The sequence below is a fragment of the Belonocnema kinseyi genome, chromosome 1, assembly GCF_010883055.1.
Source record: "Belonocnema kinseyi isolate 2016_QV_RU_SX_M_011 chromosome 1, B_treatae_v1, whole genome shotgun sequence".
In the NCBI taxonomy this organism is placed as follows: domain Eukaryota; kingdom Metazoa; phylum Arthropoda; class Insecta; order Hymenoptera; family Cynipidae; genus Belonocnema; species Belonocnema kinseyi.
In genome coordinates, this window is record NC_046657.1 from 9,022,493 (window position 1) to 9,039,125 (window position 16,633).

Below are 16,633 nucleotides of genomic sequence, written 5' to 3' on the forward strand. Positions count from 1 at the left end.
GACGACCGCCTTCTGCATTTTTCCCGCAAGTGTTTTAGCATATTGTTGACACACAGGAATGCTTTTCAGGCCATTAACCAGTGAAAGCTTGGTCGAAAATTCATCTTTTTGATTGAAAATTTGTCGATCTTTTATAAATTCTTTTCTATTTGTTCAAAGCTATTTTTTTATCAAGGTTTTTATCTGGAAACTTAACTATTCCATTTTTGGTTTATACTTTATCCTGTAGATCGTTCAAGTGTAAGAATCATCTTTTTCGATAGAACATTCATCTTCTTGATCCAAAATTCATCTATTTAATTGAAAACTTAACCATTTTATTTAACAATTATTTTGTGTTTCTTTGTTTAAAGTTATTTGTTAAAATCAGAGTTTATATCTGACAATTTAACTATTATATTTTCGGTTGCAAATTTATCCTGTATATTGGATAAGCTGGAAATTCGTTTTTTTTATCAAACGAAAATTCATCCTTTTGGTTGAAAATTTAATAATTTTGTTGAAAACAATGTAATCTGTTCCAAAATCGTCGCTTTTGGTAAAATATAAATCTTCTTCACCGAAAATTCATCTGTTCGGTTAACAATTAAACAATATTCTTGAAAATTCATTTTTTGTTAAGAATGATTTATTTGTATCTAAAACTCTTACTATTCCATTGTTGGTTAAAAATGTATTGTTTTCCGTTAAAAATTTAACTGCTTGGTTACAGATTGATCTTTTTGAGTTGAAAGTCCAACTTTTTGGTTGAAAATCCATGTATTTTACTGAAAATTCGTCTTTCTTGGTAGAAACTTCATCTTCTTGGTTGAAAATCTATTCTTTTTCGTTCAAAATGCAATTGTCTGGTTGAAATATAAATTGTTAGATGTTTTGTTTAGAATAAATATTTTTTGGTTGAAAAGTGTTAAACTGTTTTTTAAAACATTCATCTTTTATGGTCGAAAAATCATTTTTCTTGTTTGAAAATTAACAGTTTTGATGACAATTTAAATATTTTATTGAATTTTAGTCTTTTTTGATTGAAAATTTGATCAATTGATTGAAATTAATTTGGTAAAATTTAATTATTGTGTTAAAGTCATAATTTTCGTCCGAAAATTTAACTAGGTTGTTAAAAATTCACACTTCTGAATTAAAAATTCATGTTTTATGGTAGAAAAGTCATCCTTCGTGGTTGAAAATTTATCTTTCCTAATATGGCGGTTTCGAAACAAATATCATACATCACTCGTAGGGTTATACACGTCTTCACTTGAAATTCAGTGAGATTTTTAGTTGAATATGTTTGTAAAATTATATAAAAGCCGCTATAAAGTAAGCCTCATCCCATCCTTAATATTTATACATTTTCATTAAAATTCCTTATGAGTAGTATTTCATTTTTAGTTGAAACTTTCATTTAATTTGATAAGTGTGAAATTCATCTTTTTGGTAGAACATTAATCTTCTTAGTCGAATATTTATCTGTTCGGTTGAAAATTTCACAACTTTGTTAAAAATTTGTTTTTTTTCTGTTCAATTTGTTATCAGATCTTTTATTTAAAGATGTAACATATTTCATTTTTTACTTAAAACATTAATTTTATTGGATAAGTTGGAAATTCGTCTTTTTTTATAAGAACATTCACAACTTCTTGGTCGAAGATTAATCTTTTTTGTTAAAAATTGATCAATTTTGTTTTCAAAATTAATGTTTAATCCGAGTTTTTATTAATATTTCATAGAAAATTCATGTATTTTGTTGAAAATTGAGCTTTTTGGGCAGAATATTACACTTCTTGGTTGAAAATTCATCTTTTTAGTTAAAAATTTAACAAATTTGTTGAAACTTTGTGTTGTTGTTCAAAGTTACACTTAAAAAGTTTGACTTAAAAAAAGATTCCCTTACATTTTCAGGTTTCTCAAGGTAAAACAAATTGTCCGTGCAAATTCTAGATTTTTCAGGTTTTCCTGGGGTAGACACCTTGATTTAGTTGAAAAGTCGTCTTTTTGCGTGGAAAATTAATCTTGTTTGCTCAAAATTCAACTTTTTGTAGAAAATTCATGTATTTTGTTAATAATTCAACTTTTTTGTTTAAAATTAAACTATTTGGTAGAAAATTCATTTATTTTGTTGAAAATGCATCTTTTTGTGTAGAAGATTAATATTGTTTCTTGAAAATTCAACTTTTTGGTATAAAATGTATGTTTTTTGTTGAAAATTCATATAGCTGGTTCAAAAGTCGTCTTTTTGGATAGAAAACTATTCTTATTTGTGGAAAGTTTATCTTTTCCGATTGAAAAGTCCACTGTTTTCTAAAAATTCTAATTTCTAGCTTGACAAATTTACTCTTTAGTTAAAAATTCATCTTTCACGGTAGAATAGTCATAATTCTTGGTTAAAAATGAAGTTTATTCACGACAATTCAACGGTTTTTTAAATAAATTTGTCTTTTTATTTGAAAATTGGACCATTTGATGGAAAATGTATCTCTTTATCCGGAAAATTTAACTGTTTGGTTGCAAATTAAACTATTTTGTTAAAAATTCCCAGTTCTGGATTAAAAATTCATGTTTTATGGTAGAAAAGTCATCCTTCGTGATTGAAAAATGATCTTTCCTAATATGGTGGTTTCGAATCAAATATCATACATCACTCGTAGGGTTACGCACGTCTTCACGTGGAATTCAATTAATTCAAAATGAACGTACCTTCTTAAAACCGAACTTTTATTTCACAAAATGAGATTTTGAGTTGAATATGTTTGGAAAATTAAATAAAAACCGCTATAAAGGAACGCTCCACTCATCCTAAATATTTATACATTTTCATTAAAATTCCTTATGAGTAGAAGAGTAAAAAAAAGGGAGAAGAGAAAAATCAATCAATTATCAGTTTTTATTTGAAAATTTAATGTAATCCATTTTTAGTTGAAACTCTCATTTCATGGGATAAGTATACATTCATTGTTTTTTGGCGTTAAGTGCCAATTTTACGTGCTAATTTTAGGTTGTCCAGATTTTCCAGTTAGAGTAGACACCTTGATTTAGTTGAAAATTCGTCTTTTTGGGTAGAAAATTAATTTTTTTTTTAATTCGACTTTTTGGTAGAAAATTCATGTATTTTGTTAAAAATTCAACTTTTTGGTATAAAATGTAACTATTTGGTGTAAAATTCATTATTATATTGAAAACTCAACTTTTTGGTTTTAAATTCAACTATTTGGTACAAAATTCATGTATTTTGTTTAAAGTCGTCTTTTTGGGTAGAAAATCAATCTTGTTTGTTGAAAATTCAACTTTTTAGTTCAAAATTCAATTACTTAGTAGAAAACTCATATATTTTGTTCAAAAGTCGCCTTTTTGTATAGAAAACTATTCTTATTTGTTGAAAGTGTAACTTTTTGGTTGAGAATTCAACTATCTTTTTAAAAATTCATTTTTACCGATTAAAAAGTCCACTATTTGCTGAAAATTCTATTTTTTAGCTTGAAAACTTTACTCTTTTGTTGAAAATTCGTGTTTCATGGTAGAAAAATCTTTCTTGGTAGAAAATGAACTTTTTGGACGAAAATTTAACTGTATTATAATAGATTTTTCTTTTCGTTAACCCAACAGTTGCGGAATTTTGTTTGTGGTCTCGGATTTTCAACTCCTTTTATATATTTCAGCTAAATTACTTTAAGTTACTTAAACTAATTAACTCATTTAATAATTTAATTAATTACTTAAATAACTAATAGTTTATCGAATTAATTAAAACTTAACTGATTTAATTTTATTCTTTTTTATTTTAAAATTTTACCATTGGATTGAAAATGTATCTTTGTATGCTCATAACTCAACCATGTGGTTAGAAATTCAACTATTTTGTTGAAAATCTGATTATTTTTGGAAAATTAAACTATTTCGGTAAAGTCATCATTTTTGTTTGAAAATTCAACTATGTTGTTACAATTTCGCTTCTGGATTAATAATTTATCTTTTATGGTATAAAAGTCATCCTTCGTCGTTGAAAATGTATCTCTCATAACATGGTAGTTTCGAATCAAATATCATACATCACTCGTAGGGTTACACACGTCTTCACGTTGAATTTTTTGAATTAAAAATGAACCTACCTCCTTATAACCGAATTTTTTTCACAGTATGAGATTGTGAGTTGAATATGTTTGGAAAATTAAATAAAAGTAAAAAAAGGAAGAAGATAAAACTCATCAATGAAGAAAGCGCTGACGTTGTAATATAAAATATATTTCTCACTATCTTATAAAGCCATCCTTATCACACACAGACAAAACTTGCGCCAGATTAATCAAATGCTTGTTACTTAACATCGGAATTATTTGATAAACAACAAGATCAGGCAACTTTAACTTATGAAGTTGGTGGATTAATCTCTTAAAAGCTTCTGCATTCAAACCAATTAAAGATCTTCGGTGTCTTGCTTTTTCAACATGCCTTTTAAACATCTCAGCATAAATCGGAAAATCTCCCTCAATATTATCAGAAACCAATTTCTGAAGTTCTTCCCTTTCGACATAATTCAAAAGCTTGCTGATCGGCATATCTAAAATATCGAAGCAAGTGAAATCCTGAAGATGAATCTTCCTCGCTTTCATTCTCTGAATTTCGGTTTCACAAATCGGAACTCTTGAACGGAAATACCGGTAAATACCAAATGGATAATCCGGTTCTAACATTTCCATATCGATGCTAATTCCTTTAGCCACTTTTCTCTTGACAACCAGGGCAGCCAAAGTGTCAATCAACTTCGGAGGCAGATTAGACTTTCCAAGATAACGAATCACAAAATTGAGATCAGATACAGAGTTAACTAAATTCTCGAGGATTTCAAGATTTTCATAAAAGTAACGAGGTTCATAAATGTCTAGAATGGTTTTCCCTTCAGAGTTCTGAATACTGACATCAGCTCCTCTCTTCAAAAGAAGATCCACACATGATAATCGATCGCAATTAAACATGTGCGAAAGAGGTGTAAATAACGTAGTGGACACATAATTGATATTTGCTCCTCTCTCTATCAGCAGTTCAAGAATCAACTCATTCTTTGTATAAAAAATAGGTGTAGCGTGATTTTTATTAACAGCATTGACATCAGCGCCATGGTCGAGAAGAAGTCTGACTATTTCCGGCCGAAATTCATTGACACAAGCCGCATAATGTAGTGGCGTAAAACCTTTACAATCATGACAATTTACAGCAACTCTGTTCTTCAAGAGAATTTCCGTTATTCTCACCAAAACTGTAAAATCTTCCTGCGAACGAGGATCATTCCTTACGAATGATGCCTTTTCCGAGACGAAAAGTAATCCCGTATCAACAGCAGACGAGTGTCTCACTTCTGCGCCATTATTTAAAAGACACTCGACAATTCTCAGATGATCGTTTCTGACTGCTAAATCCAGGGGTGTCAGCTTTGTCTCTGATTTTGCATTGACATTAGCCCCGAAGCCAATCAGTTTTTGCACCAGGCTTTCCTTCCCTCTGTCGACAGCCAGGTGAAGAGGCGTCAAACCCTTTTCCCAGTGATAAAGACATATCGTCCCGGCTGTTCTAGCATTGAGATCGATATTTGGCGAGCTTAAAAAAATATTGGAAAATTGATCCAACAAGGAGGAATCAGAGCAAGTGGATATACATGTGTCGAACAAGGTCCCGTATTGAACAAGAATTGAGGAAATGCTTTTAGACTGGAGGTCAAGTGAAATTCTGAAGGAGCCTTCTGGATCAGCTCCATGATTCAGAAGAACCTTGACCACTTCCAAATGATTTTTCAAAACAGAGATACAAAGAGGAGACAAATTGTCATGATCTCGTTTGTTGATCTGAGCACCATTTTTGCAGAGAAAATCCACTAAATTTGCATGTCCGTTGAAAGCGGCAACATGTAGGATTGTTTCGCTTCCTAATTTTGTGTTAATATTAATTACTGCTTTGTCTAAGATGTCTTTTATTTTCTCTGTGTCCCCATTTTCGGCTGATTCGAATAGCGATTTAGTTATACTTAACCTTTGACTGGGTAGTTTACTTTGATTATTTTTTTCCCAGAATAAAATTGCTTTTTTCCAGCGATTGCCAGACATTATTGCACCCTCGTTTCACCTGGAATAGAAATAATGATGTTCAGACATTTCTGAGTATTGATCGTTGTAATAATTTAGATTAATCTGTTTGTGGGTGATTCTTCGCATAGCGCAAAATTTACAGTTCTTGGTATTTTAAAACTGAGTTTCACTTATGAATATTAATTTCCTCTGAACATTTTATTTTTATGCCTAGAAACAAGGATCATAAATTAATATTATAATTTATTCTTTAAAACTATTTCAAACAGTCAAAACGGTGACAGCTTTTGATTTTTTCCAGGTATCATAAGTCTTTTCTAGGCATAATTTTTCATTATGTGTCGCCTCTTTGGTCTCGGATTTTTTCAGCTTCTAGGGATTCAATTAACCCTCAAAGTGCATACATGGTAAAAATCAAGGTAAAGTGCATCGTGGGTGTTCAACACCCCAGCATATTTAATCATGTATTGTTTAACCCCTATAGAATATTTTGTCACAATAAAATTATCCAATATGGTTTAAGGTATCTTTTATAAGGTAGAGTTGATTTTATAGCCATTTGTTTATTTTAAGTTTGTTAAAAAAAGTATTGAAAAAAGTGAAAAAATGGGTTTTTTACTTAATAATTCATAATTCACGCAATTTTAATGATTTTATCCTAAAAATTTATGACTATACTTTTGAAATAGTGTACCTTCATAAAAAAAAACAATTGCAACGTGGGTGCTTTCCAAAAAGATATTTATTTGCACCCCACTATTTTTTTACCTCCACTTTCAGTGCAGCTGCTGCTGGCAGACTGACCCGCTGACGCTTTACGCAGTAAAAAGACTAAACGACTTTGCTTACAGTTAGTGTCTCCAAATAAAGCTAGATGGCGACACTTACTTATTTTTTTAAAAATTAAGTATGGTTTATAAGAGTTGGACAATTTCTTGGGGTATGAGACACCCAGAATGCATTTTAAGGGTTAAAATAAACGACTTTATCTGAAAATGTTAATATAACAGAAAAATGTTCCAAAATTGTTCATATTGGACGAGAAACATTAAAATTATAATTATTTTTATTTAAAAATATCAATTTTTCAAGTATAATTCGATTTAAATCAAATAAGTTTTTGTTTAAAAATACAAATTTCTTGTGAAGCGCGCAAACATAACCTTAAGTTGTTCAAAACTTGTAATGATTCTTTGAAATCTAATTATTTTTTATAAAAATACCAATCATTTCCGACGAAAAGCAGCCAGATAATCCAAATTGTAACGAAATTCTTAATTTTGTTCCAATTATAATGATTTTTGTTTTAAAATACCAAATTTTCGTATCTAACGCTAACTTGACTTAAAATTCTTCAAATTTCGAATTTCAATTGTTAAAAAAACGTAAAAGCTAACATAAACTAATATTTAAAAAAAGAGTAAATCTTGATGATGATAATGATAATTTTTATTTTGAAGTCCACAATACTGATGAAAACAAGTAACACAACCTAAAACTTTGAGAAATTTTAAGTCTTCTTCGAAACTTTGTGATTTTATATTAAATGTTTTTTAAATAATTATTTCTAGCGAAAATCACTAACATAAAACACGTATAATAGTTTTAGTAATTTTCAGATAATTTAAAAGTTTTAATTTCAAGTACAAAGTACAAATGTTTCTCAATTCACATAAGGGTTTCTATGATTTTTCTGATTAAAAAAGATTATTTGCAGATTTAATTTTCAAAATTTCGAATAATTTTGAATACAAAATAAAAATTTCGAATATCCATTTATTTCTTAGGTTTTCTAGTCATTTGTTTCTACAATTATATAAATGTAAGTTTCTTAAGATTCTTAAGAAAATTGAAAAATATTTTTGAAAATTTCAGATGTCAAATACAAATTTCAACAAAAAAGTTCACGTTCAAACCAATAGTTTAATATTCAAAACAAAGGAGACATATTCCCAAAAAAATGCAATTGTTGATATTTCAAGCTAGAGATTTTTATTTTAAATAGCTAAAATAATAAAAAAATAAAAAAATTCTCCACAAAATAGTTAAATTCTCGATAAAAATTATGAATTTTTAAATAAAAAAGAAGCATATTCCACTGAAAGAGATTTTTGAGTCAAGAAATAAAATTTTTAGAAAAATTATAATTTGAAGAGAAAAAATTGGTTTGATACAAAATAAAAATGTCTACTATTTATTTTTTATGTTTCTTTGTTTATTTGATTTAAAGTTATACAAATATAATTCTTATAAGCTTCTCAAGAAAATGTAAAAAGATTTTTCAAGATTACAGGTATGTCGATAAAGCATCTAGAAATTTCAAAACAAATTTTTTCTTATTTTGCAGGGTTTTACAAACTTTGGAAATAATTTGAGTCACTGTAAGAGATATTTATAACTTTTTCAAGCTTGAAAACAAATAAATAATATATTATAAATTTTAGGAAATTTTGGAAATCCTTTTTATTGTTTTAAAATGTTTATAGATATACTCTTAAAGTGATTTTCTTTTTTTTTTTATAAAAAACTACTTAAAATATTCTCTTTAATCTTAAGATAATTTTGTTATTACCTTGAAACCTTTCAACATTTTATTTCGAAATCTTCAAAAATCAAAATTTTGTTAACATTTTTTTTTAATTTTTCAAATTTTTTATTATTTTTTTAAACTTCTATATATATTTTAAGATGATTTAAATTTTTCCTAAAAGTTTAGAAACATTCCACAAAGTATAAAAAACGCGCATAAAAATCTTCCAGTTATTACATTTTTAAAAATCGTTTCGTTCGAAACATTTAAAAACCTAAATTTGGTTTTAAAGAAAATTATCTTTTTATCTTCACAGAACTTTTAAATATCTACGAAACTTATGCAAATTTTTTCTAAAATTTTTGAATCTTGTAAAATTGAAAAATTTTGATTTGAAAAACTGATCGCTTTTCGATGAACTATTTATTTTTATGTTTATTTGTTTTTAAGTTTATATATAATTTTCCTAAGAATCTTTAAAAAAATAGTAATAGATTTTTGAAAAATTCAGGTATGCTAAATCAAAATTGTAACATAAAATTCATCTATAACCAAACAGTTGGATTTTTAACAAAAAAAAAGATGAATTCTCAACGAAAAATGAATAGTTTACATTTAAATCCAAACATATTTTAATGTTAATAAAAAAACAGTTTATTTAATCAAAAAACGAATTTTCAACAAAATATTTAAATAGTTAAAAAAAAAAAGAAACATTTTAATTTTAAATAGAAAAGGGTTGAATTCATAAAAAATACGAATTTTCAACCAAACTTTTAAATCTTCAAACAAAAGAATTTTTTAATTTAAACGAAACAGTTGCAAGAATAATGGGGACGACTGAAAGATCCCGAAAAATAAAATTTCTGGTTAATAAAATTCCCAAATAATAAACTTTTCAATTTGGAGAATTCTCAATCAGTTTAAAATATTGTGCGATTGAAAAATTTCCAACAGTTTATAATATTACCGAATTTTTAAATTCCCGAATAGTAAAATTAACGACAGAAAATTGCCGAATTATGAAATTTATTTTATACAAAAAAATACTTTTAATGTTTAAAGTTCCGAAAATTATTATTTGAATTTAAAATTAAATTAATTTTAAATAATTTCATCCAGAAATATATATTTTATTATTATTATTATTATTTTTAATTCGAACCAAAATTTTATAAACTTTAAACATTGAAAATAATTTGATAAATATTTTATAATCTGGAATTTTATGTTCGGATATTTCATAATTCGGCAATTATCTGTGGGAATATTATTATTTGTCAATTTTCCAATTCGTGAATTTTATTATTTGGAAATTTTATTATTTGGTAATTATACAGTGTCGGGAATTTGATTAATCGGAAATTTTACAATGACAGGAATTTTATGACTCGGGAATTGAATGATTTAAAAATGTTATTATTCGGCAATTTTACACTACCGGGAATTTTATTTTTTAGGAATTTGATTATTCGGTAATTTTATAGCGCCTGAAATTTTATTATTCGATAATTTTACAGTATCGGGAATTTTATTATTAGGAAATTTCGCAATTTAGGAATTTTATTTTTCGGAAATTCAATTATTCGGGAATCTTATCAATTAATAATGTTACAGTATCGGGAATTTTATGAATGAGTAATTATACATTGTCGGAAATTTTATTATTTGGAAATTTTCAAATTCGGGAAATTTATTTTGAGGAAATTTTATTCTTCGGGAATTTTATAATTCAGGAATTTTATTCCCAAATAATAAAATTACCGAATAATAAAATTCCCGACACTTTAAAATTTCCTAATTGTAAAATTCCAAAATAATAAAATTTCCGAATTGGCAAATAATAAAATTCCCGAGACTGTAAAATGATAGAATAATATAATTCTAGACACTGTACAATTATCGGATCATAAAATTCCCAAAACTGTAAAATTACCGAATAATAAAATTCCCGACATTATAAAATTAGCGATTTTAAAAATTCCCTACACTGTGAAATTACAGAAGAATAAAATTTTCGACACTGTAAAATTACCAAATAATAAAATGTCCAACACTGTAAAATTTCCATATAATAACATTTCCGACACTAAAATAATCAAATAATAAAATTCCAAACACTGTAAAATTCACGTTTAATAAAATTCCCTACACTGTAAAATTTCCGGCATTGTAAAATTATCGAATAATAAAATTCAGGCACTATAAAATGATCGAATAATAAAATTTCCCGACACTGTAAAATTGCCAAATAATAACATTTCCGGCACTAAAATGATCAAATAATAAAACTCCAAACATTGTAAAATTAACGTTTAATAAAATTCTCCACATTGTATAATTTCCAAATAATAAAATTTCCGGCACTGTAAAAATATCGAATAATAAAATCCAGGCCCTTTAAAATGATCGAATAATAAAATTTCCCGATACTGTAAAATTACCAAAAAATAAAATTCACGAAAATATAAAATTACCATATAATAAGATGGTGGTCACTGCAAAATTTCCGAATAATAAAATTCCCTACACTGTAAAATTAACTAATAATCAAATTTTCGAATAATAAAATTTCCTAATATTAAATTTCTCGAATAATAAAATTCTGGACACTGTAAAACTAACAAATAATAACATTACAAAATAATGCAATTTCTGAATAATAAAAATCTTGACATTGTCAAATTAACGTATAATAAAGTTTGCGAAAAATAAAATTAATACAGTTATGGCGTGCTAACCAATTAAAAAGCACTAACACTTTAAAAAGAAATTTGTTTGTTGAAAAATGTTCCTGTTATGTACACTTGTTAATAAAATTGGTTAATAATATAAACCGTAATTAAATAATAAACGTTAAATAAGAAATCTTGCTCTATCATAAGCTATCCGAAATTTACTTTAAAATCCAAATCGGTTCAAATGCATCCAAACGGTTGTTTACTCTACGAAGTTTATTTTTCATTGCGTATATGCTCCTAACCTCAAAATTAAATGCTTTCATTTTACTCACTGTATATGAACTAGATATACTTAAAATTAAATTAAAACAAGAGATTTCCAATATATGTATATTATTTTTGTTTTCGATTAATAATTTTGAAATGTGGGGAATATTTATATAATCTATAAAATTAACCTAATTCATCTTGTATGATTTCAAACTTTCAAATTTTAAACTTACCTCTTCTGTTACGTATTTAAAAAAACGAACAATAAACACATCGAAATTAATAGAGAAACAACATAAAACAACGTTCAAATCAAATTGTTAATAATTGTAAACAGAGACAGAGATCAGAAAACAAAACATGTATCCATTACGTATCTTTTCGCACAGCGCATGCGTCGCCTCCTCCATATTTAAATGAGGTATTTCAGTTTAGGTGGGGGAAATACAAAATGCCTGCACACTCATGGACATTGGAAACAAGGGACTAGGCATGCCATTGCGTGGGTGATGCAATGAGGGGGGGGGGAGGTCCGCCACCTTTTGATGTCCCGCGACAAACATGGCACAGCCCACATTTTTATATTTTCATGCACAGTTTGTCGGCAAAAATACTCGTGCGCATAATCGAATGGCACATCATAAGATGGCGGCTCTCCCCACTCATGGAATTATCCCCCCTCGCGTGGATTCAACCCCGCTCAACAAGTTAGGATGGCATGCCTAGTCCCGTTTTTCCTATGTCCATGCTGCACACTGAAGACGAAACAATATTGTCAGTTACGTGGGACTACATAAATTTAGTTGGATATTAAGTTTTATTTTTAAAATCCTGTTCAATTCAATAAGAAAATCGATAATTCTACTCCCTCATAGAGAATTTTGATGGGTTGGCGGAGCACACCCATAAAATACCCTACAGTTCCTCTAGGGAGAGTTTTGTCACCACTTACTCCGCTTCTGATTGGTGCCGCGAAAGCGGAATCGGATGCTTTAAAATTGGCGCGACTTTCAAGTCACATCTAGTGTTCAGGCAATGATAGAAAAGTAAATAAATATATTGAAAATAATAATGCAGGCGTAATAATGAAGAATGTTCGAAAGGTGAAAAATCTTTTTTTATACACACTTTAAAAAAAACTATCATTTAAGACTGTTTGATAAAAGCTCTAACATCTAATAGATAGTAAGTAGAATAACAATAATAATAATAATTTAGGTTTGTTTATTGAAGATTCTTAAAATGTAAAAAATAATTTTTTTAATGGCATGAATTTTTACAATATTAATTAAATAATGGGCTAAATCAAATTTTTTGCTACAAAATTTCAATTTTTACAAAAAAAAAAAAAAAACAATTAAAATGAGACAAAACATGGGGAAAAATTTCTAATGGTATTGTTTATAAACTAAAGTAAAGAAATTAAATTCGGAAGTTATGCTCTTTTTTTCAACACCTTTTGATTAAATTATTTCGAATAAAAATAAATTTAATTCAATCATAGAGAAGACCAAAATAAAGATCACATTAAAGTAATATTTTGCAAAACAGGGTTGAGAAATAAAAAATAAGAGTAGTATTTTCATGAGGTTAAAACCCCCATTTTTACAATAGGTATATAAGGTTTTTTCAGTTCTTAAAACTTTTTCTCAAAGAAGCCTTTATTTCAGAACAATATGTAAAACGTAAGAGAAGATTTATGATACAACTAAAATGTAAATTACATAAATAAAGCAGAAAAGTTTTCACTGCTGATTTGTTAGAATTATTTTTGAATTGAAATTTGTTTAATTATATAAATATCACAGAGAATTCATGCTGCAAGCGAAAGTTCATTTGAAATTACATTTATAAAATGTATACATTTTAATATAAATGTAATAATGGAAGACAAATTACAGTTAAAAAAATAAGATAGTTCGTTTTTCTTTAAAGTTTACAACTCTAAGAATCTAAATTCTTATTAGTAAGTTATGTGCATAACCATGCACACCATGTCCTGGACATATTAAAAAAAAAAAAAAAAAACTAGAATTTTTCAATATAATTGGTAAAATTCTATAAAATAACCAAATTTCTTTAACATCTTATATATTATTTTCTGACACGTTTGAAATATTCAAAAATATTTTTTTTACTTTCTCAATAATCTTTAGAAAATTATATTTATATAAATTTAAAAACAAACTGATAATACTTATTTTCTTGTTCTTTATTCTCAGAATTTAATTTCAACATGGATTTATTACAACACTTCGGAAAATAATTTTTAATTAATTTAAATGTTGTCAAAGATAAAAAATATTAGTTAATGGTCTTTAGAGTTTATTTAAGAGTTCATTATTTAATTTTAATAGAAAACAATATTTAATCATTTATCATATACTTTGTTTACAATATATAGATATAATAATTATATTTTTTATATAGTAGCATTATATAAATAAATTATATTTCTTCTTATATTCATAAATTTTATTTCTATTTCTGAGATTTAAATTTACCGAAAATAATATATAAATTATTAATAGTGAAGAATTATATTGTGTGTCTTATTTATAATTTCATAAATTAGGTATTTTCACTTCAACCATCAGCTAACTTCACTTTGTTAAAAGCTGGGAGGAAAAATGGATCAAATGCATGGAAAAGGACTTTATTTCTATAATATCTTTGTAATTAATAATAATTATTATAATTTGATTATTTGATAGAATAGTAATTAAAATATAAAAACTATTTTTCAACTACACTTACATAGAAAAAATTAGCTTTTACGAAGATATTAGAAAAATAGGGCAAAAATCAACTAAATCCCATACATTTGGTCCCTTGTTTTCCCCTCAGTAATCTTTACGACATCTTTACGACGACTTCACGATATCCTATGTAAAGATGTCATAACGATGTCTTAACGGCGTCGCCAAATTTTGTGTCCACTGGGTAGTTTAAGGCACATTTTTTTTTTTAATTTAGTGACTAGAAAAGAACTAGGAAATCTATGTATTTTGTTGAAATTTTTTATATTGAATATTAAGCTCCTTGCTTAAAAGTTCAACTACTTTCTTGAGATTTGAAATCTTTGGTTAAAGATTCTTAATGTTAGTTGAAAATTCTTTGCTTTAAAAATGCAACTATTTTGTAGAAAATTCATCCTTTTGGCTTGAAAATTAAATAATTTTGTAGAAAATTCAACTATTGAGTACAAAGTTAAAATGTTTTATAGAAATTTATATTTTTTCTATCGAAAATTCCCTCATTTTTATTAAATATTCAACATTATTTGTACAAAGCATTTAGTTTAAAATGTATTTAATTTGTTGAAAATTCCTATTTTTTAGTAAACAATTAATCCCTTAGGTTGAAAATTTCACTATTTGGTTAGAAATGTATGTATTTTGTTGAGAATTCATTTTCTTCCTTATAAAATTAATCTTCTGTGTAGAAAATTAAGCTTTTTGTTTGAAATTCTAGCAATTTGATTGCAGTTTTAATATTTCTTAACTAACAATTTTGGTGGCTGAAAATTTAACTGTCTGGTTAAAAATTAGTCGTTTTTTATTCTAAATAAAAATATGTTCTTTTTAAAATATCAAATATTACATTTTTCGTTGAAAATTAATATTTTCATATGAAATATTGAGCTGATTGGTCGAAAGTTGATTTTTTGGTTCATGTTTTTGTTTCAACATTCATAATTTTAGTTAAAAATTCATATTTCTGACTTGAAAATCCAACAGTTTGGTAGAAGTTTCAATTTTTCGGTCAAAATTTAAACTGTTTTGCATAAAATTAGTTTTTTCTCATTGAAAATTATTCCATTTTTTGTTAACAATTCAACTAAAAATTTTAGAAACGAATAAATAGAATAAAGTAGAATAAAATTGTGCTAACATCACATCCAATTTTTCAAACTATATATTAAAAATATACGTAGTTTGTTGAAAATCCGCCCTTTTTGGTACAATATTAATCTTCTCATTTAGACACAAGTTTTATTTTTCAGAAAAAAAATGATTCTGCTGAAAATAAAAATTTACTCCGCACAGTTAAAGTAAAATAAGTCAGTTTGAAATTTCACTATTTCATTATAATATACAAAATAACTAACGTAGACAAGGCAAAAATTTATATAATTTAAGAAATAAAAAGCCCCATTTTTAAGTTAGTTTCAATTAGTTTAATTCATAAATTATTTATTTTTAAATAATTTACTAATTTAAAAAAAGAATTCTATTTGTTAACACATCAGCCTCATTAATCGCATTCTACGTGCGCGTGTAGTTATTCGTTTTGAGGGAAAAAATACTTTTTAATAAAAAACAAATATTTCGTGTAACTCTTTCTTTTTTTTTAGATTTATTTGCTTATTTGTTTTTAGGGTTTTTTTTTTTAGTTTATAGGCTTATTTTGTTTTAGGTTTAAACATAATTTTCATACGATTTTTGAGGTAATTAAGAAAGATGTTTGAAAACATTTTGAAACAAATAGTTGAATTTTGAAACAAATAAGATTAATTTTCAATTCAATAAATACATTGTCTACTGAAAAAAATGAATTTTTTACCAAAAAAGAACAATTCTGAACAACAATCATAGTAGTTGAGATTTTATTTTAAAATGAAAAACAGTTGAATCCGTCCTACGAATTTTCAACGATATAGTTAAATCAAAACCAAAAATACTAAATCCTCAACCAAGAGATTAATTTTCTATCAAAAAGACAAATTTTCAAGAAAGTTTTTACATTTTAAAGAAAAGGAATTGCTTTTGAAATAAAATATGGCAACAAACATCTATACCATTTATCAGATTTTTTTATTATACATGAATTTACCAAATTTTAGGAAAAATTTGAGTTAAAAAATTCTTAGGACTTTTTAAAGCTTGGAAAAATTTAGAAATAGTCTATATAAATGTTAGAAAGTTATAAAATATTATTAATCACTTCAAAATTTCTCAAATTCTAAAATAATTTAAAAATTACTCGAAATATTCCTTCGATTGTTTTGAAATCTCTGGAAATCACTTTGAATATTTTAAAAAATTTTAAGAATTCTTTAAAATCCCTTTATAACATTC

General features: G+C 26.3%; 1 protein-coding gene across 1 annotated transcript; it reads right to left on the reverse strand.

The window, feature by feature from the left end:
• Positions 1 to 4,220: 4,220 nt before the first annotated feature.
• LOC117175857 (poly [ADP-ribose] polymerase tankyrase-1-like) lies at positions 4,221 to 11,934 on the reverse strand. The gene is made up of 2 exons (XM_033365656.1): positions 11,786 to 11,934; positions 4,221 to 6,108 (listed from the first exon to the last, which is right to left on the reverse strand). Exon 2 carries the CDS (start codon positions 6,087 to 6,089, stop codon positions 4,245 to 4,247), a length of 1,845 nt encoding a protein of 614 aa, XP_033221547.1. The 5' UTR covers positions 6,090 to 6,108; positions 11,786 to 11,934; the 3' UTR covers positions 4,221 to 4,244.
• Positions 11,935 to 16,633: the final 4,699 nt, after the last annotated feature.